This window comes from Gymnoscopelus braueri, assembly GCF_963280865.1.
Source record: "Gymnoscopelus braueri genome assembly, chromosome: 9".
NCBI lineage: Eukaryota > Metazoa > Chordata > Actinopteri > Myctophiformes > Myctophidae > Gymnoscopelus > Gymnoscopelus braueri.
Window position 1 is genome coordinate 2,426,873 of NC_137610.1, and position 13,455 is coordinate 2,440,327.

The 13,455-nt window shown below is 39.6% G+C and overlaps 1 protein-coding gene across 1 annotated transcript in view; it reads left to right on the forward strand.

The window, feature by feature from the left end:
* Window positions 1-1,167: 1,167 nt before the first annotated feature.
* The window catches only part of LOC308091642 (LHFPL tetraspan subfamily member 3 protein-like), a gene marked incomplete at both ends in the record, with an annotated part of 65,607 nt that continues 53,319 nt past the window's right edge, over window positions 1,168-13,455 (forward strand). Inside the window, 2 exons of the mRNA XM_080437304.1 lie at window positions 1,168-1,362; window positions 3,990-4,227. Of these exons, the coding sequence (XP_080293430.1) occupies window positions 1,168-1,362; window positions 3,990-4,227 (433 nt within the window). The remainder of the gene's footprint in view (window positions 1,363-3,989; window positions 4,228-13,455) is intronic.

Genomic DNA, 13,455 nt, shown 5'->3' on the forward strand with positions numbered 1-13,455 from the left:
TGTATCGTTCCCTATAAGGTTGGGGTCCCAGACAGAGAAGATGGGGGTCCTTTTATGGAAAAGCTTCCAGAATCAGGCTGTGCTCTTTATATGCGTCTATATCTCCCCCGTCCCATCTTCATCCCATTCCCATCATCATCATCATCATCATCATCATCATCATCATCCTCTCCTCAGCACCAAGTATCGCAGCGGAGCAGGCAGACAGACAGACAGACAGACAGACAGGCAGGCAGGCAGGCAGGCAGGCAGACAGACAGACAGACAGACAGACAGACAGACAGACAGACAGACAGACAGACAGACAGACAGACAGACAGGCAGACAGACAGACAGACAGACAGACAGACAGATCAGGTTCGCGTCGCATGCTCGCATCGATCCGATCGTCTGGCTGAAAGAACGAATGAATGAATGCATCCATGGATCGTGTTAGTGTATCGTTTTTAAATATTGTGCGGGGTTTTCTCTCATTGTGATGTAATTTGAGGCGTGTGCGTGCCGTGCGTGCGTGCGTGAGGCAGGCAAGCATCCTCGAATCCGATCCGCATCGCGTCCATCCTCTCCGGTAATGTATACATTATTACGCAACCTGCTTTGCATATATTCCCATCCATAGACGCATTAAGAAGAGCCTGCTTTTATACTATAGCGAACGATTTAAGCCGTTGCATTGTTTCCTTTTGTAGGACGCACGATCGAGCACGATCGAGCTCACGGTGGAGATTTAAATACCGTTCGTCAGACGGACAGATAGACAGACAGACAGACTGGACGCTGGTCAAATCAATCTCTGCATCTGGAGGAAATAAATAGAGAGAGAAAAAAAATCCAAGTGTATTATTTGAACACCCTAAAAGAAAACATCCATAGGTTGAATAATGATGCATTATTAATTGGACTGTATTCACCATAGTAGCCTATCATCGCTGCCTGGCTGCAGGACACCATTATACACTGACACAGATGTGGATCAGGGGAAACATCTGGTGAATGAAGAAGACCACAGCAAGTGTCGTTTCTGGAGCTCCAACCCTTTCATTAAACGTTTAAACAGGACGTTATTTTTTGGGGGGGAAGGTTTTTAATTTTTCTTAATTTTTTGGGGAATATTCTCCTCCCCGGGTTCTTTTTTTTTCTTCTTCTTTTTTTCCCCTCGTCGTACCGATGCTCCCGGGATCGGGATCCACCATCTCCATGCTTCCCTCCGCCGAAGCTGCCAAGCTCTACCAGGCCAACTATGTGAGGAACTCCAATGTGATCGGCCTGCTGTGGGGCCTGTTCACCGTGCTGTTCGGCCTGGTCAACATCACCATCTTCTCCCAGCCATACTGGATCGGAGACGGGATGGACACCCCTCAGGTGGGTGGGCTTTGGGCTACTATTAAGTAACTAAGTACATTTACTCAAGTACTGTAGGCCTAGTACAATTTTGAGGGTTTTTTTAATTAATTTTTTTACTTTACTTTACTGGAGTATTTCCAATTTTCAGTATTTTTTACTTCTACTCCACATACATCTCAGAGGCAAATATTGTAGGCTACCTACTTTTACACTGCTACATTTAGTTGAACACTTTAGTTAGCCTACTAGTTACATTGTAGATTTTGATTATTTTTACAAAACATACTTCAGCCCTTTACATTTCGGCCATTTGAAAATAGCAGATCTTGTCGCGATGCAATGCATTGTGAGCTTGTAGATCTGCTATTTTCAAAAGATTTTTATACATTTGAAAACTTGTGAAATTGGACATTCTGCATAATGAGTACTTTCTACTTTTGGTACTTTAAGTACATTTTGATGCCAATACTTTTGTACTTTTACTCAAGTGAATTTTTTATTCCGGACTTTTACTTGTAACAGAGCTATTTCTACATTGCAGTATTGATACTTTTACTTAAAGAGGTGGTGCCATGGTTTTGCACTTTTTCTGTTTTTCATGTGTCTATGAGGTTGATAGAACTTCATTAAGGAGCTGTTCCTTTCACTGCCCTATAGGCTAGCACCAGGGTTTTAAACTGGATGCGAGCAGCTACGGGGAGCCAGTGTAGAGAACGGAGAAGGATAGTTGTGTGGGAGAACTTGGGGCGGTTGAACACCAGACGAGCCGCAGCTTTCTGAACAAGCTCCTAGTAGTACCTCCTAGTAGTACTTACCTCATAGTAAAATTATACCCTCCCCCTCATTATCATAACACAACAGGTGTGGGCATGAGGAGGAGGAGGGACGAGGACAGGTGGTGGAGGAGGTGCTAAGGTGAGAACCAGGTATACTTAATGAACTGGAGGCGTGTCCACATAAAAACATAATTTTAACAATCTCTGTACACTTTTTTGAAAAAAATCTTCCTCCTAGTTTAACCATAATACCTGATGATTATGTTTTGGGGGGGGGGGGGATCACTGAAAATCACGGCACCCCAGAGATGTGAGTACTTTTTCCACCACTGGCTACTGGTGGTGGTTGTCAAACTACCCCAAAAAATATTCATACTATTCGTAATATTATCAGAATTTGAACTAGGGACCCCCCAAAATAATCATAATATTTCAGCTGGGGACCACCCAAAGTATTCATATTTGAACTGGGGACCCCCAAAATAATCATAATATTTCAGCTGGGGACCACCCAAAATAATCATATTTGAACTGGGGACCCTCAAAAATAATCACAATAGGCCTCTTTGAACAGGAGACCTCCCAAAATAATCATACATGAACTGGGGACCCCCCACCCTGACAAGCACTTGGCATTGTAGGAGTTGAGGCATTACATTTAATTTGACTCGGTTCCACAGATAAACATTGCTCACAGTGCAAGACTGCGAGGCATTGTGAGCTTGTAGATCTGCTATTTTCAAAATGTTTGCCTCTTTCTTAGGTAATATTTGGTATTTTCAACCGGTCTTCATATAATTGGTCCTCACTATTGCTCATGATAACATGGCACCATTTTTGTCTACTCAGTCTGTGTCTCAGAGGAATTGGCTGTGGAAAAGTTCAGAAACCCGCCTACCAGTGCCATCATCGATGGGGAATCCAAGCTAATAGAAACTACAGGCTTTCTATTCCTGGAAAGTTAGCGTGCCATAATTGAAGCCATTGTTCTCGCGTTAATACAAATCAAAATTTAAAAATCGAAATATCGAAGAAAAAATACAAATCTTCCTAACGATGGTGTCACTGGTAGACGGGTTTCTGAAGTGTCCACAGCCCTCCTCTGAGACAAAAATTACGCAATTTGATCAGGAGCATTAGTGAGGATCTATTATATGAAGATAGGTTGAAAATGGGTCAAGTCGTCCTTTAAAGGTAGGGTAAGTGATTTACTTTGGTTAAAATAAGTGTTAAATAGCTCTATATTCTGAGAGTGCTCATTGCTATAGAGTGTTTGTTCAGTAAAAGGAGTCTCCCTTTGAAAAATATGATTTTGTTTTTCTTTTCGTGGAAGCACAGTGAAACCCTCCGTGATTAGCAACCATCAGGGGATCGATCATACCGGAGATAAATATTCTGTGACTCCTTGAAAAGGTTAAGAAAATCGAGTATTTATTTACTCTGGCAGTGAATGAATTAATAATATATAGTATAGTTTTACTGTTTTATTGGATCTTGTTTATTCGACTTGTTTATTCGACACGTATTTGTTTTAGCTCTTGCTCAGTTGATTTTCCTATTTTGTCTCATCTGTTTATGAAAGTAGGTAGCTGATATAGGCTACTGCACTTTTACCTTAGTGCTAGGTATACTCTTGGTTGCTTGTTTTAGAAGAGAATGCACTTTAAATGCTTCTGGTGATTAGTAGTTTTGTTTCCTACCTATGTTGAATGCACTTATTGTAAGTCGCTTTGGATAAAAGTGTCTGCTAAATGACTGTAATGTAATGTAATGAATGAGTTAACAAAAACAAATATATATACCAAAAAAATATCACTACCTTTAAATTAAAAACAAAATAACCAAGAGTTCTCCTTCCTACCGCTGCAGGTGGGTTACTTCGGCCTGTTCCACTTCTGCACGGGGGACGGGCTGTCCAAGGAGCTGGCCTGCCAGGGCACCTTCTCCGAGTTCTCGGAGATCCCGTCGGGGGCCTTCAAGGCGGCCTCCTTCCTGGTGGGGATGTCCATGATGCTGGTGGTCACCTGCATCACCTGCTTCAGCCTCTTCTTCTTCCTGAGCACCTCCACGGTCTACAAGATCTGTGGATGGATGCAAGCGGCCTCAGGTAAGAAGAGGAACACCTGAGAACCTTTATGAGGGGGTCGCAGGCACGTGCACATGCACATCAGTGGTGGAAAAAGTACTCACATTTCTTATTTAAGGAAAAGTATCAATATCAATATTGATAATGTAGAAATACTCTGTTACAAGTGTAACAAAGTACAGGATTCAAAATTGACTCGAGTAAAAGTATACAGAAGTGTACTTAAATGTACTTAAAGTACCAAAAGTAAAAGTACTAGCATGTTTGAAAATAGCAGATCTACAAGCTCACATTGATGCGACGCGTTGCATATATATATATATATATATATATATATATATATATATATATATATATATATATACATATATACATTTAAATTTCATTTAACGATATATCACGATATCTGTAACTGAACATGTTTAAGAATACCCATAAAAAGCAAAAATCTGGAATTATGTATTTATTCCAAAATCGTATTAGATTTTTGTGCATAACGAACTGGCCCAGTACAATGTACAAAACTGTGCATAAATAGTGCCTCCTCCTAACAGTAAAACACTGACCGCAACCTGTCCACAAGAAAGGATGGTAATAACCCCTCTAAAATGCTATAATGTGAAAACAAAATGTACAGGGGGAAAATGCTTTCTTAATAATGAGTAGCAACTTGTTTTATGTAAACCTGGCAGTGCTTAACAAGTATCACCAATTTGTTTTATGTAAACGTTGGCCCATTTCAGTTCTTATTGCTTTGAAAAGAATACAACATGAAATGAAATCCTGGGCTCGATATTTTGGCACACCCCTAAATGAAATCACTTTTTAGTATAATTTTGTATTATTGAATGTATTATTTATTATCATTACATGTATTCATTTTTGGAAGGAACATACATTCCTCACATTATACTTTATACTGTCGGCTCTGGTCCAATTGCTTCTTCCTGGTTTGCATTCATGTCAATGGGACATTTTCTCTACATGGGTTTAGTTTCAGTTAGCTATAGCTGTTTGTGAAGCCTTGTTTTTACTTTTGTATTGCAGTTAACTAAAATGTGTGTGTGTGTGTGCAGCGTCTAATGAGAGCACAGCTGCATGGGGCTGCAGAGAGAGGCAATCAGAGAGAGAGGGGGAGAGAGAGAGAGAGAGAGAGAGGGGGGGAGAGAGGGGGAGAGGGAGAGAGGGATGTCTGTTGCTATCTGGTTTTTGACCCCCGATCCAAGGACAGAGACATGTTCAGTATTCAGTATTCACTACAACATTCCTTCAACCCCCCCCCCCCTCTCTCTCTCTCTCTCTCTCTCTCTCTCTCTCTCTCTCTCTCTCTCTCTCTCTCTCTCTCACACCCCCATTCTGTCTGTCTGTCTCAATTCAATTCAATTCATTCAAAGGGGCTTTATTGGCATGACAAAACATACGTTTACAACAATCAAAACCAAACAATATCTGTACAATTACATGGGAATAAAGAAACGTGTGAACAAAGCTGTGTTACAAAGCAATCTTATCCAAAACAATAAGAATTGTGCATTTGCTGTCAGAAATAGTCAATAGAGAGAACAAATGACAGCAGTATTGCAATGTTTTGCATTCACTTTGTATAAAACCTTTGGGACAAATAGCAGCACATTTTCCAAATGTATTTAAAGGTATAGTTGCTCTTTTTGTTTCTACAGTATTATTATTATTACTTATGTGCTGTGGTGAATCGATGTGGACAGTGCAGGAATAGACACGATAAATTTGTAGTCACAACAGCTCACACATCTTGCTGCTGTGTAATGTTGTACACGGTGTGGTGCAGGAGCGGAGATCGGCCGCTTGGGAACCCAGTTCGATCCCGGGCTCTCACAGAGTTAGGGCGGATTCAGGCTGGGTCCGATTGATTCGAACCGTTCCCGAGTACGATTGCCCTCTCCCCGCTGGCCAGCATTCACATTGGCCAAGATTCTTCCGAGTACGCTTCAACTCAACTGTAATGGTACTTAGGTGCCTCAAGGGGCGCTGTGGACTATGGGCCTTTGGGAGATTGAGTGAGTAATAAAGTTTGACTGTGTTCCTGACGTTGTCTTGAGTCATAATGTTAACAGAACAACAATACACAACCAAAGCAGTATGCAGGGTTAGGGTTCTGATGGTCTTTGAAGCATCGCAACGAAACATCTGAAATTATCGCTAGACAGTGACGTCACTGACGGTACGGTGATCCGTTCCGGGGAACGGTACGCAGCATTCACACTATCACAACATCTACCAAGTGGTCCGGGGTGCGCACCCGGGGACCATAGTCTGTATCCGCCCACTAGTGTCGAAGTGTCCTTAAGCAAGACGCTGAACCCCTAATTGCACCCGATAAGCAGGTTGGTGCCTTGCATGGTTTCCTCCACCATCGGTGTATGAATGTGTCGGTGAATGGGTGAATGTAATGCACGATCATTGTAAAGCTCCTTGGGTAAAGGCGCTATATAAATGCCCCATGTATTTTATTTATTGACTTCACCCAACAGATATGGGATTTTTTAAGTCATGTTTCCAAACTCTTCTTGGGTGATTGTATTCTGTGGGAAGTATGTATGTGTCTCTGATGTCATGGTACAGTGGACATGCAAGCTAAGTTTCTACCTCATTTTGAGTGCAGTGGGTGCACTCTGTCTGTCTGTCTGTCTGTCTGTCTGTCTGTCTGTCTGTCTCTCTCTCTTTATCTCTCCCTCGCTCTCTGGTTGACTGCATACAGTATTTAATGCAGAAAAGAAAACAATTAGACCACTGCTCTGTGTTTATATAATCAGCCTAGATGTGTACTGGTGCGTGTGTGTGTGTGTGTGTGTGTGTGTGTGTGTGTGTGTGTGTGTGTGTGTGTGTGTGTGTGTGTGTGTGTGCGTGTGCGTGCGTGTGTGTGATATGATGTGTTAACCACATCGTTAGCAGGTGAGCTTGTTAAACTGCAGGGTGCTGTTCAAAGGGAGGGGGGGGGCTCAGGAGGTAGAGCGCCCAGCAATCAGAAGGTTCTCGGTTTGATCACCGGCTCGCTCTGGGTTAGTATCTAACTGCTCCTGATGAGCAGGTTTGTGCCTGGCATTCCTCTGCTGTGCGTGCTTGCGTGTGTGCGTGCATGAATGGGTGAGTGTAGTAATGCAAATTGTTACGGCTGATAGCAATCATTGATCAGCCGGCAGGCTAAGCCTGGGAGATTAAAAGGACTCACGTCCCAAACGAATGCTCAAGTTTAAAATGCTTTTACTTCATGGGTCACCAAATATCACAATACGTTTCCAATAAATATATATAATAAATATGTGCAAATAAATAAGTCAACAGTGAGCAAAAATACGAAATGCGGTCAAACAAAATATATCCCTCCCAGCTCACCCTACCCCCCACGGTCAAACCAGCCACAGGGTGAGCAGGTGAGTGCCATTACTTATAGCCGCTGGAGGCCACACCCACACAGAGACACTCCCACCAACACAGTGTCAATGTGCTCAACGTGTTGCGATGCGACACATTGTGAGCTTGTAGATCGGCTTGTAGATCGGCTATTGTAGATCGGCTATTGTAGATCGGCTATTTTCAAATAGACTAGGTATAAAATAGGCCTAAAGTGGTTAATGTATGTTTTATAATGTAATATATTCATATCTAAGTAACTAGTAACTAAAGTTTTCAAATAATTGTAGTGGAGTAAAAGTACAATATTTGCCTCTGAGATGTAGTCGAGTAGAAGTAAAAGTATAGACAATTGGAAATACTCTATTCTAAAGTAAAATATACATATATACGTATACTCTATTCTGAAGTAATATATATATATATATATATATACAGTATTTGATTGTAGATATATAGAACACAATCATGCAGTATATGGTCATATAGATGTATTAGAACACAATCATGCAGTATATGGTCATATAGATGTATTAGAACACATACAGTACAGTATATGGTTCAGGATCATCACATCTGGGTCGGTTATGTAAGCATTCTGCACCACCATGGTCAGCAACCATGTAGGCTATACTTCTACTTGAGTGCTGTATTTAAGTTAATCTTTTTAGAATCTGTACTTTACTTGAGTAGATTTGTATTTTGGGGGTATGTATGACTGGCTGACTGACTGACTGACTGACTGACTGATTGACAGTGGTGTAAAGTAACTAAGTAGATTTACTCAAGTACTGTACTTAAGTACAATGTTGAGGTACTTTTACTTTTTTGGAGTATTTCCAATTGTCTATACTTTTACTTCTACTCCACTACATCTCAGAGGCAAATATTGTACTTTTACTCCACTACAATGATTTGAAAACTTTAGTTACAAGTTACTTTTCAGATATAAATAATTACATCATAAAACATACATTAACCATTTTAGGCCTATTTATACCTAGGCTATTTGAAAATAGCAGATCTACAAGCTCACAATGCGTGGCATCGCGACACGTTGTGAGCTTGTAGATCTTCTATTTTCAAACATTTTAGTACTTTTACTTTTGGTATATTTTGATACAAATACTTTTGTACTTTTACTCAAGTACATTTTGAATTCCGGACTTTTACTTGTAACAGAGTACTATACTGCCTGTCTGTCTGTCTGTCTGCCTGCCTGCCTGCCTGCCTGCCTGTCGGTCTGTCTGTCTGTCTGCCTGTGTGTCTGCCGACTGCTCACCCAGACTGCTAATCCGTGTGCTTATTACGGTATTAGTGTATCTACGACCTTGACCCTGACCCCAGAGGTCTCTGTGACACTTTAAATGGTTTGTTGGACCACACGTCTGATGTTTGTTTTGATTTGTTTTTATTGCATGTAATCAAATCCTGTTTGGAGCAGATGTCTGTTTCCACACTGCCTGCACATCAGTTCTAAAGATGATGACCTAGAGCTTTATAGTCATTCTCATGTTTCACATTGACCCAGTCTTTTTAGTTTTTAGTTTTACCATATCAGGATCAGCAGCTAAGGGTGATGGTATATGGAGTTACATTTGTGTCTTTATTAACCAAACAAAAGAAAAACATTTGAGAGAGAAAAAATATAAACAGAGCAAAGAATAGTTTTGAATGAAAACAAATTAAAACAGCAAGCAAAAAATAATAATTTGTAAGCAAAGGAAATTATATAAACAGAACAAGAAACTATTTTTAATTAAAACAAATTAAAAACGCAATCAAAAAAATATATTTGCAAGCAAAAAAAATTAAGATTTGAAAGAAAATAAAAAATAATTGAGAACAAAACTTTTAAAATTCAAGAGTAAAAAAATAAGGAAAAACGGTTTAAACTACATAAAATCAAAATACTTAGTAAAATGTTTGGGAAATAAAATGTGTTGTGCTAAATAAAATGTTTTTAATGTTTTTTTTCCTCATTTGCGAATGAAAGTAGTTTTTTTCTGATTGCAAAATGCCTTCTCTCTCAAAACCTGTCTTTGGTCTCGATTTTTTTTTTCTCTCTCTTGGATTTGTTTGTGTGAGGGGTTAAAGTTCAGAAGGCGGGTCCTACGCTGATAGATGTAAGACACCTCTCCATTGGTCACTTGGAGTCTGAGTGACAGCTCCCCCTTCCTTATGTACTATGTAGCTTGTTGAATGCAGGGATGGAGGTGTGTTACGGCCAGCATGGTTTTTTGATTGATTGAATTATTAGCAGTTTGCAAAAAAAACTAAAAAACATGAAAGTATAATGCAAGGTCAGCTAAGAGTATTTAAAACCCAAGAAAGATGACTTGTTTCCATTGGGGTCCTTTGTACTCAATTCATAGAGACATTTAATGACAGACAGATATACACTACTATGCAAAACATCATAAAAACAAAAACAAAAAAAATATGTACAGTAAACAGTTTGAGTAAACAGATTGATGGAATACTTTATTAACAGTAGGATACAGAGGTACAATTGTACAATGATTGTTATAAGGATAACACAAAAAGGCTTGTTTCCATTGTGGTCCTCTGGGACTGAGGTCAGAGCTCCATCCCAGCTCTGGATGCTACACTATTCGTTACAATATTGAGCATTTTAGGCTATTAGCAATTCAGATGATTCCCTAATGTTAGGTTTCTGTTCTACTTACAGTTTGTGATCTGTATTTAAAATTGTTGTATTGTTGTTACTGTTATAGTAGGCCAGTGGTTCCCAAACTTGGGATCGGGACCCTCAGAGGGGGTCCCCAGATTAGCTTAATGGGCAACATTGTTTTCTCTCTCAACAGTAAACAAACCAACCTATAGAGTATAAGTGTATACAGGGTAACACATTTCTAAAGTGACAATTTAATGACTTTTAAGACCTTTTTAAGGCATTGTGCGCTTGTAGTTCGGCTATTTTCACAATATTTATCTGTGGAACCGAGTCAAACTAAATCTAATGCCTAGGTCAGGGTGGGTGGTCCCCAGTTCAAGTATGATTATTTTGGGGGTTCCCAGTTCAAATATGATTATTTAGGGATTCACAGCCTGAAACATTTGGGAACCCTTTGAAATTATAAAATAAAGCTACATTATTTTATGTTATATTCGTTATTCTAATTAAGGCAAGGCTGAAGTGACTGGCCTATTGGCCAGGCCCATTCCAGATTGACTGCTTTGGAAACGTTTCGTCTGATAGTGTGCTTCAGGCTGTGAATCCCTAAAATAATCATATTTGAACTGGGGACCCCCCAAAATAATCATACTTGAACTGGGGACCACCCACCCTGACAAGCACTTGAAATAGTAGGCATTAGATTTAGTTTGACTCGGTTCCACAGATAAATATTGTGAAAATAGCCGAACTACAAGCGCACAATGCCTTAAAAAGGTCTTAAAAGTCATTAAATTGTCACTTTAGAAATGTGTTACCCTGTGAATACACTTATACCGTATAAGCTAATCTGGGGACCCCCTCTGAGGGTCCCGATCCCAAGTTTGGGAACCACTGGCCTACTATAACAGTAACAACAATACAACAATTTTAAATACAGATCACAAACTGTAAGTAGAACAGAAACCTAACATTAGGGAATCATCTGAATTGCTAATAGCCTAAAATGCTCAATATTGTAACGAATAGTGTAGCGTCCAGAGCTGGAATGGAGCTCTGACCTCAGTCCCAGAGGACCACAATGGAAACAAGCCTTTTTGTGTTATCCTTATAACAATCATTGTACAATTGTACCTCTGTATCCTACTGTTAATAAAGTTTTGCATAGTAGTGTATATCTGTCTGTCATTAAATGTCTCTATGAATTGAGTACAAAGGACCCCAATGGAAAAAAGTCATCTTTCTTGGGTTTTAAATACTCTTAGCTGACCTTGCATTATACTTTCATGTTTTTTAGTTTTTTTTTGCAAACTGCTAATAATTCAATCAATCAAAAAACCATGCTGGCCGTAACACACCTCCATCCCTGCATTCAACAAGCTACATAAGGAAGGGGGAGCTGTCACTCAGATTCCAAGTGACCAATGGAGAGGTGACTTACATCTATCAGCGTAGGACCCGCCTTCTGAACTTTAACCCCTCACACAAACAAATCCAAGAGAGAGAAAAAAAAATCGAGACCAAAGACATAGGCATTTTGCAATCAGAAAAAACAACTTTCATTCGCAAATGAGGAAAAAAACATTAAACACATTTTATTACCCAAACATTTTACTAAGTATTTTGTTTTATGTAGTTTAAACCGTTTTTCCTTATTTTTTTACTCTTGAATTTTAAACGTTTTGTTCTCAATTATTTTTTATTTTCTTTCAAATCTTATATTTTATTGCTTGCAAATATATTTTTTTGATTGCGTTCTTAATTTGTTTTAATTAAAAATAGTTTCTTGTTCTGTTTATATAATTTCCTTTGCTTACAAATTATTATTTTTTGCTTGCTGTTTTAATTTGTTTTCATTCAAAACTATTCTTTGCTCTGTTTATATTTTTTCTCTCTCAAATGTTTTTATTTTGTTTGGTTAATAAAGACACAAATGTAACTCCATAATGGTATGGCATGTGATTTGTTTTCCACAGATTTGCTTACAAATTTGAGAAGTTGTTTGTTTTAAAAATAGATAGGCTATAATTATTCAAATTATTGACGAAGATGCAGTGGTGTAAAGTAACTAAGCACATTTACTCAAGTACTGTACTTAAGTATAATTTTGAGATATTTTGACTTTACTGGAGTATTTCCAATTTTCTGCACTTTTACTTCTACGCCCTCTACATTTCAGAGGCAAATGTTGTACTTTTACTCCACTACAATTATTTGAAAACTTTAGTTACTAGTTACTTTGTAGATTTTGATTATTATTACAACACATACATTAACCACTTCATCCCTATATACATTTCGGCTATTTGAAAATAACGCCTTGTGAGCTTGTAGATCGGCTATTTAAAAAATATTTGAAACCTTGAAATGGGGACATTCTGTATAATGAGTACTTTTACTTTTGGTACTTTAAGCACTTTTTACTTGTAAGGGCGCGCCCCCACCAAGAGTTGGCTGGCTGCTGTTTGCAGAATCTGCCAATGCATTGTCAATGCAAATGCGTTGATTCACGCAAGAGCAGATTTTTCCGCCTCTCGCGCAGACCTTGCGTTTATCTGCTCTCCGCGACTAAGCATAAAACTGCTGGAGGCAGGCGCTGATTTTCTCCCTCTGTCCAATCGGGTGAGTGGAAGGCGGACCGTCTCAAGACTCAGGAAGCAACATGGTGCTCAAGGCAGCAGGCACAGGCGGTGCGGTCTACGGGGAGGCTCCTGAAAGTGAGTGACAGGCGCGACACTCCCGTTTTTTAGAATCCTCTGGCTGCAAAAAACTGTGGCCGCGCACAACCTGCGTTTATCAGCGGCCAGCCAACTCTTGGTGGGGGCGCGCCCTAACAGAGTATTTCTTGATACTTTTACTTAAATATACAATGGGAACGTTTTTTCCACCACTGCGAAGATGTTAGTTATCCCAGTGTGATTACACATTTATTCTGAATTTACTATTGACGTCATCAATATGATGTCATAATACAGGCTACACTAGCCGGGACTCATATTTGAGCATGTCTGACACGTATGGCCTGACATCATTGCGATGTGATGTCTTAGTACTGATGTCATAGACTGGCCTCGGGGTCCTGCACTAATTACTCTAACAACGGGTATTCTGACAATGGGTACAATGTCTACTGCATAAACCGAGGGGCATGCGTTCCCAGCAGGCATTAGGCCTCGTAGACTAGTGCATTCGAGGTATATTCCTGGATGTCAGTCACAGAC